Genomic DNA, 13347 nt, shown 5'->3' with positions numbered 1-13347 from the left:
CTGTGCCTAGCAGGGAGTTTGCTTGAGATTCTCTCCCTCTGCTCCTCTCCCGCCACATGCATACTTTCTTTCGCTCATATAAGTAAACAAATCTTTTTTTTTTAAAAGAGTCTCATGCTCTACCAACTGAACCAGCCAAGTACCCCAATAAACTTACCTTTTTAAACCATAAGGATATTATCCAATAAATTTTGCTCCCATTTGCTTCTGCACCTGGTAATGAAGGAAATTAGCATAACTTCTCAAAACACCAGCTCTCACCCAGAAGATAACTGCTTCAGTCACATAACCTGGCCAATTGTTACTAGTTTCCCTAGTTTACTAATAGGCAGATTAATAGTTATTCTCCTTTTTAATTAGTAGATGGGTCAGCTATTTATAGTTCCACGTCCAATTTTATGACAATTATATAAAATCATTTTATGTAAGTGGGACAATGAAACGTTTGCTTCTTACTAAGTGATGAGTTCCTGGAGGTGAGGAGGTGGGCATAAGGTCTGGGTCCTGCTGTTACACACCTGAGCTGGTGAGTGCCTGACACACAGTAGGTGTTCAATAAATGCCTGCAGATGACTTCATGTATCTCCTGGGAACCTCCGACTTGACACATCTGAAACTGAACTAATGCTTCTTCCTTCCAGAAGGGGAGGGTGTCTGTGCTTCCCATCTTAGTGATGGGCACACCATCCACCCAATGAGCCTATGCCAGGGAGCACTCCTCTCTATTGTTTCCACATTCAGTCCCCAAGTTCTATTCATTTTAAGTCCTAAAAGCCTCTCAGATTTGCTCACTTCCTCCCTGCAAGGTCTGCATTATCCCCCAGCAAAGTTCACGAACTTTGCAATGGTGTATAAAACCCTTTGTGATATGCCCCTGTCTCTTTCATGGCTGAATTAATTTGAGCTCCCTAAAATGTGTAAGACTCTCCTTCCCCTCTGGTTCCCTCTGCAAGGAATATTCACCTTTCTCTTCCTGTATCTCCTTTGGGGACCTCTTTTGCAAGTATGTTGCTATTTGTTTTTCCCTTGTATTCTTTCTTCTTCTCCATAATACCAGGTTGATTTTCTCTCACACCGACCTCTAAACAGCTTTATGCCTTTTCCTCTACATTTATGGAGAAACCTCTGTAAGATAGCTGGTTTTCTCTTGAGCGGATGGGGAAACTGAAGCACTAAATATAAGAAATGTATATCATGAGTATTAAATTGTTTGCATGGTGCCCAGGATGGAGCAGGCGTTCACTGCATGTTGAATGATTCAGGGAATGAATCTCAGTTTGAGCTTGAGGTGCCTCTCTCTTGAGTCAATGGAGCTTCTGTTTCACTGTTTACCCTCTGGGACAAATGAGGCCAGATTTGAGCCCTCTTCTTCCAGAAGGGAAATATGCCTGGTGAGAGAATCTGGAAGCCTGTATTGCTCTGAGTTGTTTGGGTAGATTCCTTTAATGTTGAAGGGCATGGATGAGAAGGGCTTTTGTTTGTGGTGGCAATTAATGATGATTTGCACATTTTTGTAATTTACAAAATGGTGACCACCCTGCACAACACAAGAAATACCTCTCTCTTGGACCATGAAATCTGGTGACCCGTCTATTTAAACACATGGCTTTTGTGGACATTGCTGCTAGAAACATCGGGGTGCAGGTGTCCCGGCATTTCATTGCATCTGAGTCTTTGGGGTAAATCCCCAACAGTGCAATTGCTGGGTCGTAGGGCAGGTCTATTTTTAACTCTTTGAGGAACCTCCACACAGTTTTCCAGAGTGGCTGCACCAGTTCACATTCCCACCAACAGTGTAAGAGGGTTCCCTTTTCTCCGCATCCTCTCCAACATTTGTTGTTTCCTGCCTTGTTAATTTTCCCCATTCTCACTTCTGTATGTTGGTAAATTGAACACCAATAAAAATTAATTTATTAAAAAAAATAAACACATGGCTTGTTATGCATGGTTCACCCCTAGTGACAAATGGTACCCAATGTTGTACTGAAAAGAATTCTGTTTGGGTCATTTTCATGCTTCTCTGATTTGGATTTTTTTTTTCTTGTAGGTTTTTCTTCCGAAAAAATGGTTGCTTCTTTGAACTCATGCCTGAGCTTTATCTGTTTCTCATTATGCCTCTGGAGCAGGACAGCATCAGCACTGAATCTTGAAGATCCTAATGTGTGTAGCCACTGGGAAAGGTAATTGTTTTGAAAGTAGTCTGGGAAATAATTTCTGATAATTTTTTTAATATACTGTCATTATCAGTGTGATATGCAAAATTAGGATTTGAGAAGAGATTATGAAATTACTTTTATGAAAAACCAGTCGTTATTTTAAGAAATTGGCAAGATTCACCTTGATGTTACAGAATACCAGGTGAAAAAAAACCCTTGATCTGTTGATTGTAACACAGGATCAATTGTATAGCTAAGGGAAAATATCACAGCTCAATTAAGATGATCCCCCAAATATCTTCTTCCTGTTCTCAGTCTATTTGCAATAATCTGAGGGAGCTGGCCTTATGCATGGGAGCCAATGGGTGAAAGATAGTAGAGAATGATGTCCTGAAGGGTGGCAATTAGGGTACCAAATAGTTGGAACATATGTGGCCTGAAAAGGGAGATATGATTTCTGGAGGAACTGGCAAGGCTGCGTGGAAATAGTATCATCTGAGATGTTCTCAAAGACCTGAATGAGATAAGCAGAGAGCAATGATTGGGTGAGTCCAAGAAATGAAGGTGGCTCGAAATCAGTGCCACACACAGCCCACTGAGACTCTTGAGCAACCAAACTAGAGTCGGTGGAGTCCTGCAGGAGGAGGACTAGACTGAAGAGATGACATCAAAGCAGATGTGTGTAGATTAGAGCAATTTGCAGTAGGAGATGCAGAGGAAGTACAACACCATAGGTCATTGTCAGAGATCTTAGGGTACTTTTTGGAACACAAAAATAGTACAAACCATCTAGTACTATTGCAATCCAGTCAAATGTAGTCTATACCGCTCTCCTGTTCTTCTTGGATTTCTAAGAAAGCATCTTTATCCGAATGTCACATTGCAAATGTAAGTTTTCGAGAGAAAAGATGGCACCCGTCTAGTATGCTCACACCCTCAAGAGTAGTAGGTATTTTTGATAGCTGTAGGTGCAGTTTCATCAAACTCTCGGTCTCTTTCCTGTGTCATCCTCAGGGCCATGAGTAGCACACTGCAGAGATCACATTCTAGTCATGGTTGTCAGCACAGGTAAAAATGAACATGGCTCAGAGCTTTTCAAGCATCACAGCTATGTTCTTGTGGGGGCACACTGGTCCATCACTCACATCATTATTTTTCAGTGAGGGCCTCCCCATGTCTATGAGCAGTATTACAGTCAGGTTCACAAAAACATATTTCCCTGGTAAATCCATGGAGTTATGTATCACTATGAAACATTAAGCTGTAGAGGAAATATGTGTATGTAATCAAGTTCTATGTATTTGTGGCATGAACAATATTATATAGAATTGAAGTGGGAGGACCTCCTACTAATGATCTTTATAATTGTCACAGCACCTGCCATAAACATTTCACCTACAAAGTGCATAATAAATATCCATTAAGGCAATAAAAATGAATCAGAGAATACAAGAATGAGAACATATCACTTTTAAAAAAGGGAGGCCATTGGCCTTTGAACCTGGGGGAGGATGAAAGCTTTGGAAAAGAAGGAAAAAATCAAATCTGTAAAATGCTGGGAGATAATAATCACACATCTTGGTAATCCATTGATTGTAGAATGTGAGGGAGGCAGAGAAGGTGAGGTTTAGAGCCTGCTCTGTGAAAGAGTGGAGGGGTCATTGCACATATGAAAAGTGAAAGGAAGAGAGTTGATGTGAGAAAGAAGAGATTAGAGTGGTTTTGCCATGTTGTGTTCCTAAGATCGGTTTGAGATATGGGCCCGGCAGTGTGTGGGAGTATAGAATTGGGAGTCTCCAGCATGATGAGATGTGAACAAGTCAACTCTCTGGGGAGAAAAGCTATGAAGAAAAAAGAAGCAAGACTTCAAGTAATCTAGCTCCCATTCGCACATGTACATTTTGTCCTGATTCCTTCCTCATTATTTGACGAAACCTGACAACGCATAATTGCATGTTTTATTCGCTATCGATAATTCCCAGGGTTTAAAACACTGCCTTGCTTGGAGCTTTTGCTCCATAAATAACTGTTGATTGAGTAGGCTCACCTTCTGACATGAAATAAAGTGGCTAAATATGGATATCAGCGGGTGAATGGGGAGGGAGCCAGAGAGACAGGCAAGGGGCACGTTAGTCTCTAAACCTAATACAATTCCACTGTGCAGAAGTGATTAGAGTAACCTCTAAAAATACTTCCTAATGAGGAGGGAAAATGAGGGTGAAAGAGTAGAGAAATGATGGAGATTTTTTTTCTCCTGACTGTATTTTTTCTATCGCCTTCCAGAAAGAAGGATTGACAACCATAATCTTCTTCCTGATAAATTTCCTGTTCTAATACTAGATAATGATCATTGAAGAAAGGTAAAAGAAAATGCAATGGTTGTGACAAGAATGGAGAAAGGTGTATAAATTAAAATGACCAAATAGGGGGCAGGTGACACAGTCTGTATTTTTGAAAGCTGAAATAGGCCTTGAATTGAAATAGAGAAAGATGAGTATCAAGGACAATTTTCTTGGTAGTAGAACTGAGTAGGGCTCATTGGAGGCTTGCCTTATCTAGACCCCACCTGTACCAAATGGACTCAGCTGAAGCCTTGCTTCTCACAGTACGGTCTGTGGGACTGTGACGTGAGTCCTGCCTGGGAGCCTATCAGAAATGCGGGCCTGCTGAATCATTTCTTTTCTTTTCTTTTCCTTTTTTTTTTTTTTTTTAAGATTTTATTTATTTATTCATGAGAGACACAGAGATAGAGGCAGAGACAGGCAGAGGGAAAAGCAGGCTCCCTGCAGGGAGCTCGGTGCAGGATTCGATCCCAGGACCCCAAGATCAAGACCTGAGCCAAAGTCAGATGCTCAACCACTGAGCCACCCAGGTGCCCCTGAATCATTTATTTTCAAATACAAGTAGACTTCATTTTAATGCAGCAATTGTAGTTCTTAGAAGTTGTACATAGAATGAAATTCAGGAAAATTAAATCATTTAAAATCCACAAGGGGTGCTTGTTATTAAAGGAATCCCACATAGCCACTTTTAGGAAACTGATAATTCCATGAATTATCTATTCCTTCTTCATATTCCCTTTCCCTGGTTTGTGAGTTTAAGTGTTTGCATCCCTTGGGGTTTCTGCTAAAGAAGACATAAATGAAGGGAAGCCATTCTTTGTCCATCCCTTGGGGGTGGAACGCAGAAGTGATAGTAATTGAAGCAGCAATTCTGAAGTGAGTAGAGATAAGAAATGATGATTATTACCATATCTGATTAAAGTAACAAGATAATTTTGGCAGATAGAATGTAATTAACCACTTTGGAATGTGTCCAAGTGATGATGGCTTTCCCCTTGCCACCCTTTCTCCTCCACCAGCCCATTCTTTGACCTTAAATTAAATCTTTCTGGAGTGTCTCCCCAGATGATATTTAATAGTTTAAAGTTCTGGTGATGATGTGTTTTCAGTGTATTTGAGAAGATTAAACACACAAGCAGGAGGTGAAGAGTTATGCCTCTCTGGGGTGAAAATGATGTAGAATTGAGATCAGATTCCCTTTATACCACTGTTTGGCATTCATTGTCTCCTTTAGAAGCTTTAGATGTTCTAATGACTTTGGAAAGATGGCATGGGACAAGAAGGTGTCTGGGGGCCCTGGTGTTAGTGCTGACTCTAGACTGGCCTCCGACACAGGGAGCTCAGTGTTGCTCATTCATGATGAAAATAGAGTTGAACTAGACAGTCAAGAAGGTTCCTTCCTGGGGCACCTGGGTGGCTCAGTGGTTGAGCATCTGCTTTCAGCTTAGGTCATAATCCTGGGGTGCTGGAATGGAGTTCCACATCAGGTTCCCTGTGGGGAACCTGGTTCTCCCTCGGACTATGTCTTTGCCTCTCTCTCTCTCTCTCTCATGAATAAATAGATGAAATTTTTTTTAAAGTTTCTTTCCTGCTCTGACTTTAGAGCAGCTGCTGATGAGCATGGTGGTATGGACTATTAGCAGAGGCACCAATTAAGTTCAAACAGCAGCCCAGAAACTGTGCTAAAGACCCAGAGGAGGCTGGCCGGTTCCCATGAAGGGAACTTCATGATGCAAGCACATAGCTTCTACAGAATGGCCCCTAGAAAAATGACAAGTTAATTGTTCAACCATAGGTGGGTATTGAGCAAATAAGGTATAGTCAGTTACGGATTATTTGGCAGTCATAATTTGAAGAATATTTACTATTACTAACATACTTACGATATATTCAAGTTTATTTTTTATTTTAAAGATTTTATTTATTTATTTAACAGAGAGAGACAAAAAGAGAGCACATGAGCAGCAGAGGGAGAGGGAGAAGCAGGCTCCCAGCTGAGCAGGGAGCCCAACGAGGGTCTCAATCCTGGGACCCCAGTATCATAACCTGAACCAAAGGCAGAGGCTCAACCGACTGAGCCACCCAGGCACCTGATATATTCAAATTTAAAAGTAATTTTCAAAATTATTGTGCATAGTGTGATTATAATCATATAAAAGCCAAAAAAATACTAAGCTAAAACGTAAAGCTAAAAACCCCTAGGGACTGTAAAAATGTCATCAAAATGCTTTTGGTGGTTCGGTAAGAGTTAGAGAATTCTCTTCTTCAAACATTGTTTTCCAAATCTTGTAGTGTGATTAGAATACATTAAAAATAGGGAGCAAAAAAAGAGCAAGATTGTATGGAAAAGAAAAAGAATGTATAGAAACCAATAGAAAGGGAATTTGGTGTGAAAAGGCTTAGAGCCCTTGTCCCATAGACTTAACCAGAGCCTATTTCCATCAACATGCAAAGTAATTTGTTTTGGTCACTTCTGAACTGAATTTGAGCCTCTGAATAATTTTAATTAAAAGAGTCAAGGTGGAAGAGAAATACTCAAAGCAGAGTAAATTTTGTCCTCCTGTTTTCCCCCAAACTGTATGTATTTCTCAGCTCAGACCATATTGTGTTATTTATAGTATTAAGTGCTGGCCCCTCTTGAGAGCTCTCTGGGGGCAGGAATTGCAGAGAAGATGTTCAATTGGAATGTTGAGATGTTGAATTGGAATCCTAAATGGTTTGATTACCCTTTTCTAGAGAAGAGCTTTTTTTCTATCCTAAAACCCAGAGAAGCATCCTGCAAATGTGTGCTGTTGGTGAATGGCAAGTGGCAAAAGAGCAAATTCATCTACTTCAGCATTTCTTCTCATTTAAGCATTCTTCCAGACTGCTAGAAATTGGTGAAAATATTTCTCATGTTTGCCTGTGGAATCTGTTCCCCCATCCACATCAAATGGGATATGTTTGGCCAGGATCCATTTGTTGATTATCATTTCTGCTCTCCAAGGCATATAAACCTTAACCATCATCATATGGCCTTTGCAGTTTTATGGGAATAACACATTAAATTTAGTTCCAACAAACCAACTTAGTTCAGTTAAATTAGTGCTGTAGAGTTTGGTAGAATATTTTTGTCATCCAATTGATTTAGAGTGGTTTCTTCTTTACTCCTTTAGCACATGTGGACAATAGCTGTATTTTGCTCCTGGGTAATACAAGGCTGCACCTATATGCAGAGGACATTCATTTGCTTTGCTCTCCACTGAACATGGAGTAAAGAAATAACCTCAAAGTTTGGTTATATACAAGCAGCTTGAATAGACAGGAAAAAAATGACGAGGAAGTCATAGAATTTACACTAACCTGAACCTCAGGACAGTGTTAGAGGTCAGAAGACATTAATAGCTTACTGTGATATTTTATTCCAAGAAACTTTATATTTTTACAGAGGTCTCTTTTCCCCTCTAGGAGTTATATCACAGATGTAATATCAAATGTATCAAATGTATCAAATAGCATATATTTGCATATTGTATGCTCATCTGAACCTTTTTTGCAGGTAGCCTCAGGTGGCATATAGTAGAGAAGGAAATAGTCCCCTAAAATGTATGTTAGAAATTCAGAATGCCAAATAGGAAGCAATCTTCAAGACCATCTACAATCCTCTGGTTTTAAAATGTGATACTCGAAACCCAGGGAAGCAAGTTATCTGCTGATGGCTGTCTTGTTTTCTCAGTGTCAGATCAGGGTAACCCTATCTTGCGCTAGTCCAGTGATCTTTTCAGTAGGGCCTATTGCATCTTCCCAAGATTTATGGAAGATCCCTAAATTTACCTCGAAATCAAGTTGCAATGACCCAAAGAATGAAATACACAAAAGTGTGATAATACACAGTAGGATTATTTTATGGATTTCCTATCGAAGCCCAAGTGCATAATAGCTAATAGAGGCTACTTGGAGAAAGAAATCCCACTGTTGGGGAGCCCAGCACCACAAAACTTTTCAAATGAGAAGGTTCTACCCTATATGTAACCTGAATTCTTCATGCTGACATTTCAGCCTCATTCCTTCTGTAGCTTCTCTAGTCGATAGTTCCTAATAATGAAGTTGGTCTATTGATTTGCTGCAAGTGAGTCCATAATTGTGGCCCTTTTCATTTGCTGGTGTGAATTAAAGATTTTAGTGAAAATCTTTGAGACTGTTGAAGAGAAGAGGATTAACTTGTTTGGCCAAGAAGATTCTCCAGGTTTTCCTGTAGTCAAGAACTCTAAGCTCTTGAGCATGTAATGGGCTGCTTTAAAATGAAGAATTATGACATTGAACATTGAATGCTCTTTATGTTTTATGGATGCTTTCCACCTACATTCTCAGGCCCTTAGGATTGCATGTTTTTACTTTCACAAGAAGCTGTTAGAGAAAATGTATCGGAAACCATGCTAAGAGCAGCAGGCTGTGGATATGTATATTTCAGGCTAATTGTTTCAGGGGTATGTTTAGAACCTGGTTTAGAGACTTTGTAATTTTTATTTAGAGGTTATATATATTCTCCCAGTGCCTGAGAAGTAGGGCAGGCACACAGGAAACCAAATTAATTCAAGTTCCAACCTGAGAAATATGTTCTTTCTGATTTTCCAGAATCAGTACCAAAATGTACTCTTATCCATATTCACATTGTCTCTGTGCTTATTATTTGCATGCAGACTTAGATTGAAAACTTGTGAAAGGTCTGGGTTAACCCTGGATATGTGGGATGAGGGGATGGAATTAAATACAGAAAAATATATGGTGGGATGCCTGGGCAGCTCAGTGGTTGAGCTTATGTCTTTGGGTCAGGACATGAATCTGGGGTTGTGGAATTTTGTCCAGCCTTGGGCTCTCTGCAGGGAGCCTGCTTCTCCCTCTGCCTATGTCTCTGCCTCTCTCTCTCTCTGTGTCTCTCATGGATAAATAAAATCTTTAAAAAAAAGAAAAGAAAAATATATGGTAATCATGTTTGTAAATTTGGGATTATCAGTTTATGGTGAATAGTAAAAAGAATTCTTTTATGAAATTTAGAGCATGAACTCTTATCTTTTACATGTATTATTAATATTGGCCCTTTTGACATTCTAGGTCAAATAAAAACCTACAAACACATTGAGATTCTCTATTAAAAGTCAGCATGAAGTTACAATAGGAGAGAATTTAGCCTGATTTTTTTATGTGAACAGTATATCATGAATGTGAGAATGCAAAATATTGATTCCTTATCCTTCTTCTTTTTCAGCTACTCAGTGACTGTGCAAGAGTCATACCCACATCCTTTCGATCAAATCTACTACACCAGCTGCACTGACATTCTGAACTGGTTTAAATGTACACGGCACAGGTAATTGAAGATCAGATATATTTATGAGTTTGGGTAGCTGTGAAGTACTTTAATGCAGAGACATTAAATATTTGAGAAGATGTATCCATTCATCTAGTGAATAGCTATTGAATGCTTGCTATTCTCTTAGCCGTGTTCTGAACCATAGGAGATACAGAAAAGCAAAATGACTGTTTGTACCCCTCGAGGAGTATACAGAGAAAGTGCCTACTGGTTTCCATCATTTGGTTAGCAAGAATTTGTGCAGCTTTTGTATGGTGCTTAAATGGGGGAGACACTCTTGAATATGGACATCACTAGGTATCAAGAGACTCATATTCCAGCATATGTTTCTCCTTAAATACCTGACTCAATTTAGACCGAATTTTTTTGTTTTTTTTAGACAGAGAGAGAGAGTGCACACATGTGCATGGGGGGTAGAGGGTGGGGATGACAGAGGGCAAGGGGAGATGTAGAGAGAGAATCTTAAGGAAGCTTCATGCCCTGTGCAGAGCCTGACTTGGAGCTCAATCCCACGACCCTGAGATCATGACCTGAGCTTAAATCAAGAGTTCAATGCTTAACCGACTGAGCCACCTGGGTGCTCCTAGGCTAACTTAAATTTGACCTCAACTGGGGAATCCCTGGGTGGCTCAGTGGTTTAGTGCCTGCCCTTGGCCCAGGGTGTGATCCTGGAGTCCTGGGATCAAGTCCCACATAAGGCTCCCTGCATGGAGCCTGCTTCTTCCTCTGTGTCTCTGTCTCTCTCTCTCTCTGTGTGTGTGTCTCTCATGAATAAATAAATAAAATCTTTAAAAAAAATTTTTGACCTCAAATTAAGCCACGTATATTTTTCTACAAATGTGAAAACAGGAAAAGAAAAACATTCAAATATTAGTGTTAATAGGGAAGGGAACCATGATACCTTATTTTTATTTGTAAAAATACTGACTGTAGTTTGAGTTATGAGTTTAATGTGACGCTTATTGATTTATGCTGCACTAAATATTATACTCAAAGTTATTTCATCAGACAGGCTTTTCTTGTCCACACTATCTAAGCAAGTACTCCCTTCCTTTTTTTTTTTTTTTTTAATTTTTATTTATTTATGATAGTCACAGAGAGAGAGAGAGAGAGAGAGGCAGAGACACAGGCAGAGGGAGAAACAGGCTCCATGCACTGGGAGCCTGACGTGGGATTCAATCCTGGGTCTCCAGGATCGCGCCCTGGGTCAAAGGCAGGCGCCAAACCGCTGCGCCACCCAGGGATCCCAAGTACTCCCTTCCTATCACACTCTCTTCCTTTACCCAGGCCTTATTTTTCATCACACTATATACTCATTATCAGTCAATATAAGACATATTTATTCATTTAATGTGTATCTGTACTTAAGTTCTATAGGTCTGTCTTCCCCAGTAGAATATCAGTTCCTTGAGGGCAGGGCTTTATATAATTTTTCTTACTGTGAGCTATTTCCCCAGTGTCTAGAACAGTGCCTGGAATATAGTAAGTGCTCAGTAAACATGTGTTGTATAAATAAATTAGTGAATGAATGAAGCTTTAGTTAAATAAGAGTTATTTGTCTATAACCTATGTTATAGTGGGATGAGACTGCATTGTTATTGATTTTTCAAGGAATTCTCTGAATTCTTCTTATAAAGCATATGTAAGTGAATGATAATTAGATAGTATCATATCTGAAATTAATTGATACTTTCCCAAGTATCTCAAGATAAGTGAACTAGGAAAGTCATAAAACTTCTGATCCCTTCATATAAAGTATAGGTTAGCTAACATGGGCTATTTTAATATATCCTTAGCAAATTGATAAAAGTTAGCATATTATTGGTCAAGACCTATAATCCGTGTTCTTTCTTAACTATTTTAGAGTACTTTGCTTTTCATACCTTTATTATATTTACTAGCTCTTTTGTATCACAATATAAATTTTTTATTTCTAATAGAATTGCTGGTCAAAAGAAGTAACAATGTGATTTTTCCTTCCATGTAGAATCAGTTATCGGACTGCCTATCGACATGGGGAGAAAACTATGTATAGGCGCAAATCCCAGTGTTGTCCTGGATTTTATGAAAGCAGGGAAATGTGTGTCCGTAAGTAAACCTTTATCCCTTTGAGCATTGCTTGTATTTACCAATGCTGGTTTGTGTGTGTGAATGGCAGCTGAGATGGAAGCCCAGGAGATGGGGCAGCGTGGACCATTCTCTTTTACTCTTGGATGCTGCTTTCCTGGTCTGTGGAATGAGGGAAACATTGCTCTGTCCCTCTGACCTATCAAAAATGTCCAAATGAATGTCACTTGAGGAGGAAACAGATGTTATAGAAGGATGATTCAAGGCCGGATATAGCAGTGTTAATCACAGTTTTTGCAATAAATGTCTCTTTGGAAATTGGTTAAGGAGTCACTAGACTTAGGTCACAGAGACATGACTTTTCGTAGCAGCTGACTGGAGTCCCATGTCAGCTTCTGAGAGGCTCGTGTGTTCTTTTCTGGTGCAGAGAATGATGAGGCTTACAAAAAGTAGAGGAGCTTTCGCACTAAGAAATGACCTAAGTGTGGGTCACAAAGTGTACCTTGTTTGTCATTTTTTGTCTCCCCTCCCCATCTCACCGATTCATCCTGAAATGTCTCAAGGGAAATTTGGTATTTTATGATAGACTTCAGAAAATCCTGGAATATCATGTGTGATGAAGTTTGCAATTGAAGTTTCTTACTCCTGTGTTTAGGAAGTAGAGAGATCATTAAAAGGGGTTGTATTCGGATATTTTGACTCTATACACAGCTAGAGGGGCATCAATGCTTTCTGAGCTGAGACCCTGGTGTTGAGTAGTATCAAGAGAGACAAGATTCTGCTCTAAACTGAAGGCATTAGGAATGATTGGACATATCGTGGCTTAAGTATCCGCCAGGCTGGGTGATAACACTGGGTGACCTCTGATAAGCCCTTTTTACCTCTCTGAGGCTCCTTTGAGCTCAAGTGGAGAGAGGACTTAAGTGAATATATGTGTCATCTTCCTTTCAGTGACTGAATTCTATTCTATTCTATTCTATTCTATTCTATTCTATTCTATTCTATTCTATTCTTTTCTTTCTTTCTTTCTTTCTTTCTTTCTTTCTTTCTTTCTTTCTTTTTTTAAAGATTTATTTATTTGAGAGAGGAAGAGAGAGAGAGACAGACAGAACAGGAGCAGGGAGAGGCAGAGGGAGAGATTCCTCAAGCAGCCTCCCTCCTGAGCATGGAACCCAATGCAGGGCTTGACTTGGGGCTACATTCCAGGAACCTGAGATCATGACTCGAGCCAAAATCAAGAGTCAGCCACTTAACTGACAGAGCCACTCAGCACCCTGGATTCTATTCTTTATGGGAGCAGAGGAAGTTCCTCAACTTTGATTTAGAAACAGGGCTATATGTGATAATAAATGTTCTTTGAAAAAATAATTAGGAACTGTAACATAAGAAAAGAAGAGAAAAGAAAAAGAAAAATATATCATGAATATCTTTC

The 13347-nt window shown here is 39.6% G+C and overlaps 1 protein-coding gene across 10 annotated transcripts in view; it reads left to right on the top strand.

Moving 5' to 3' along the window:
• Nucleotides 1-13347, top strand: part of MEGF10 (multiple EGF like domains 10) — a 164520-nt gene that overhangs the window by 40977 nt on the left and 110196 nt on the right. For all 10 annotated transcript variants that reach the window (XM_025994995.2, XM_072728658.1, XM_025994994.2 and 7 more), the window contains 3 exons: nt 2048-2180; nt 9744-9845; nt 11836-11936. In XM_025994995.2, coding sequence (XP_025850780.1) covers nt 2065-2180; nt 9744-9845; nt 11836-11936 — 319 coding nt within the window. In that variant the 5' untranslated portion in view covers nt 2048-2064. The remainder of the gene's footprint in view (nt 1-2047; nt 2181-9743; nt 9846-11835; nt 11937-13347) is intronic.

This window comes from Vulpes vulpes, chromosome 12 (genome assembly GCF_048418805.1).
Source record: "Vulpes vulpes isolate BD-2025 chromosome 12, VulVul3, whole genome shotgun sequence".
Taxonomy (NCBI): Eukaryota; Metazoa; Chordata; class Mammalia; order Carnivora; family Canidae; genus Vulpes; species Vulpes vulpes.
This window is presented reverse-complemented; position numbering and strand designations above follow the sequence as displayed.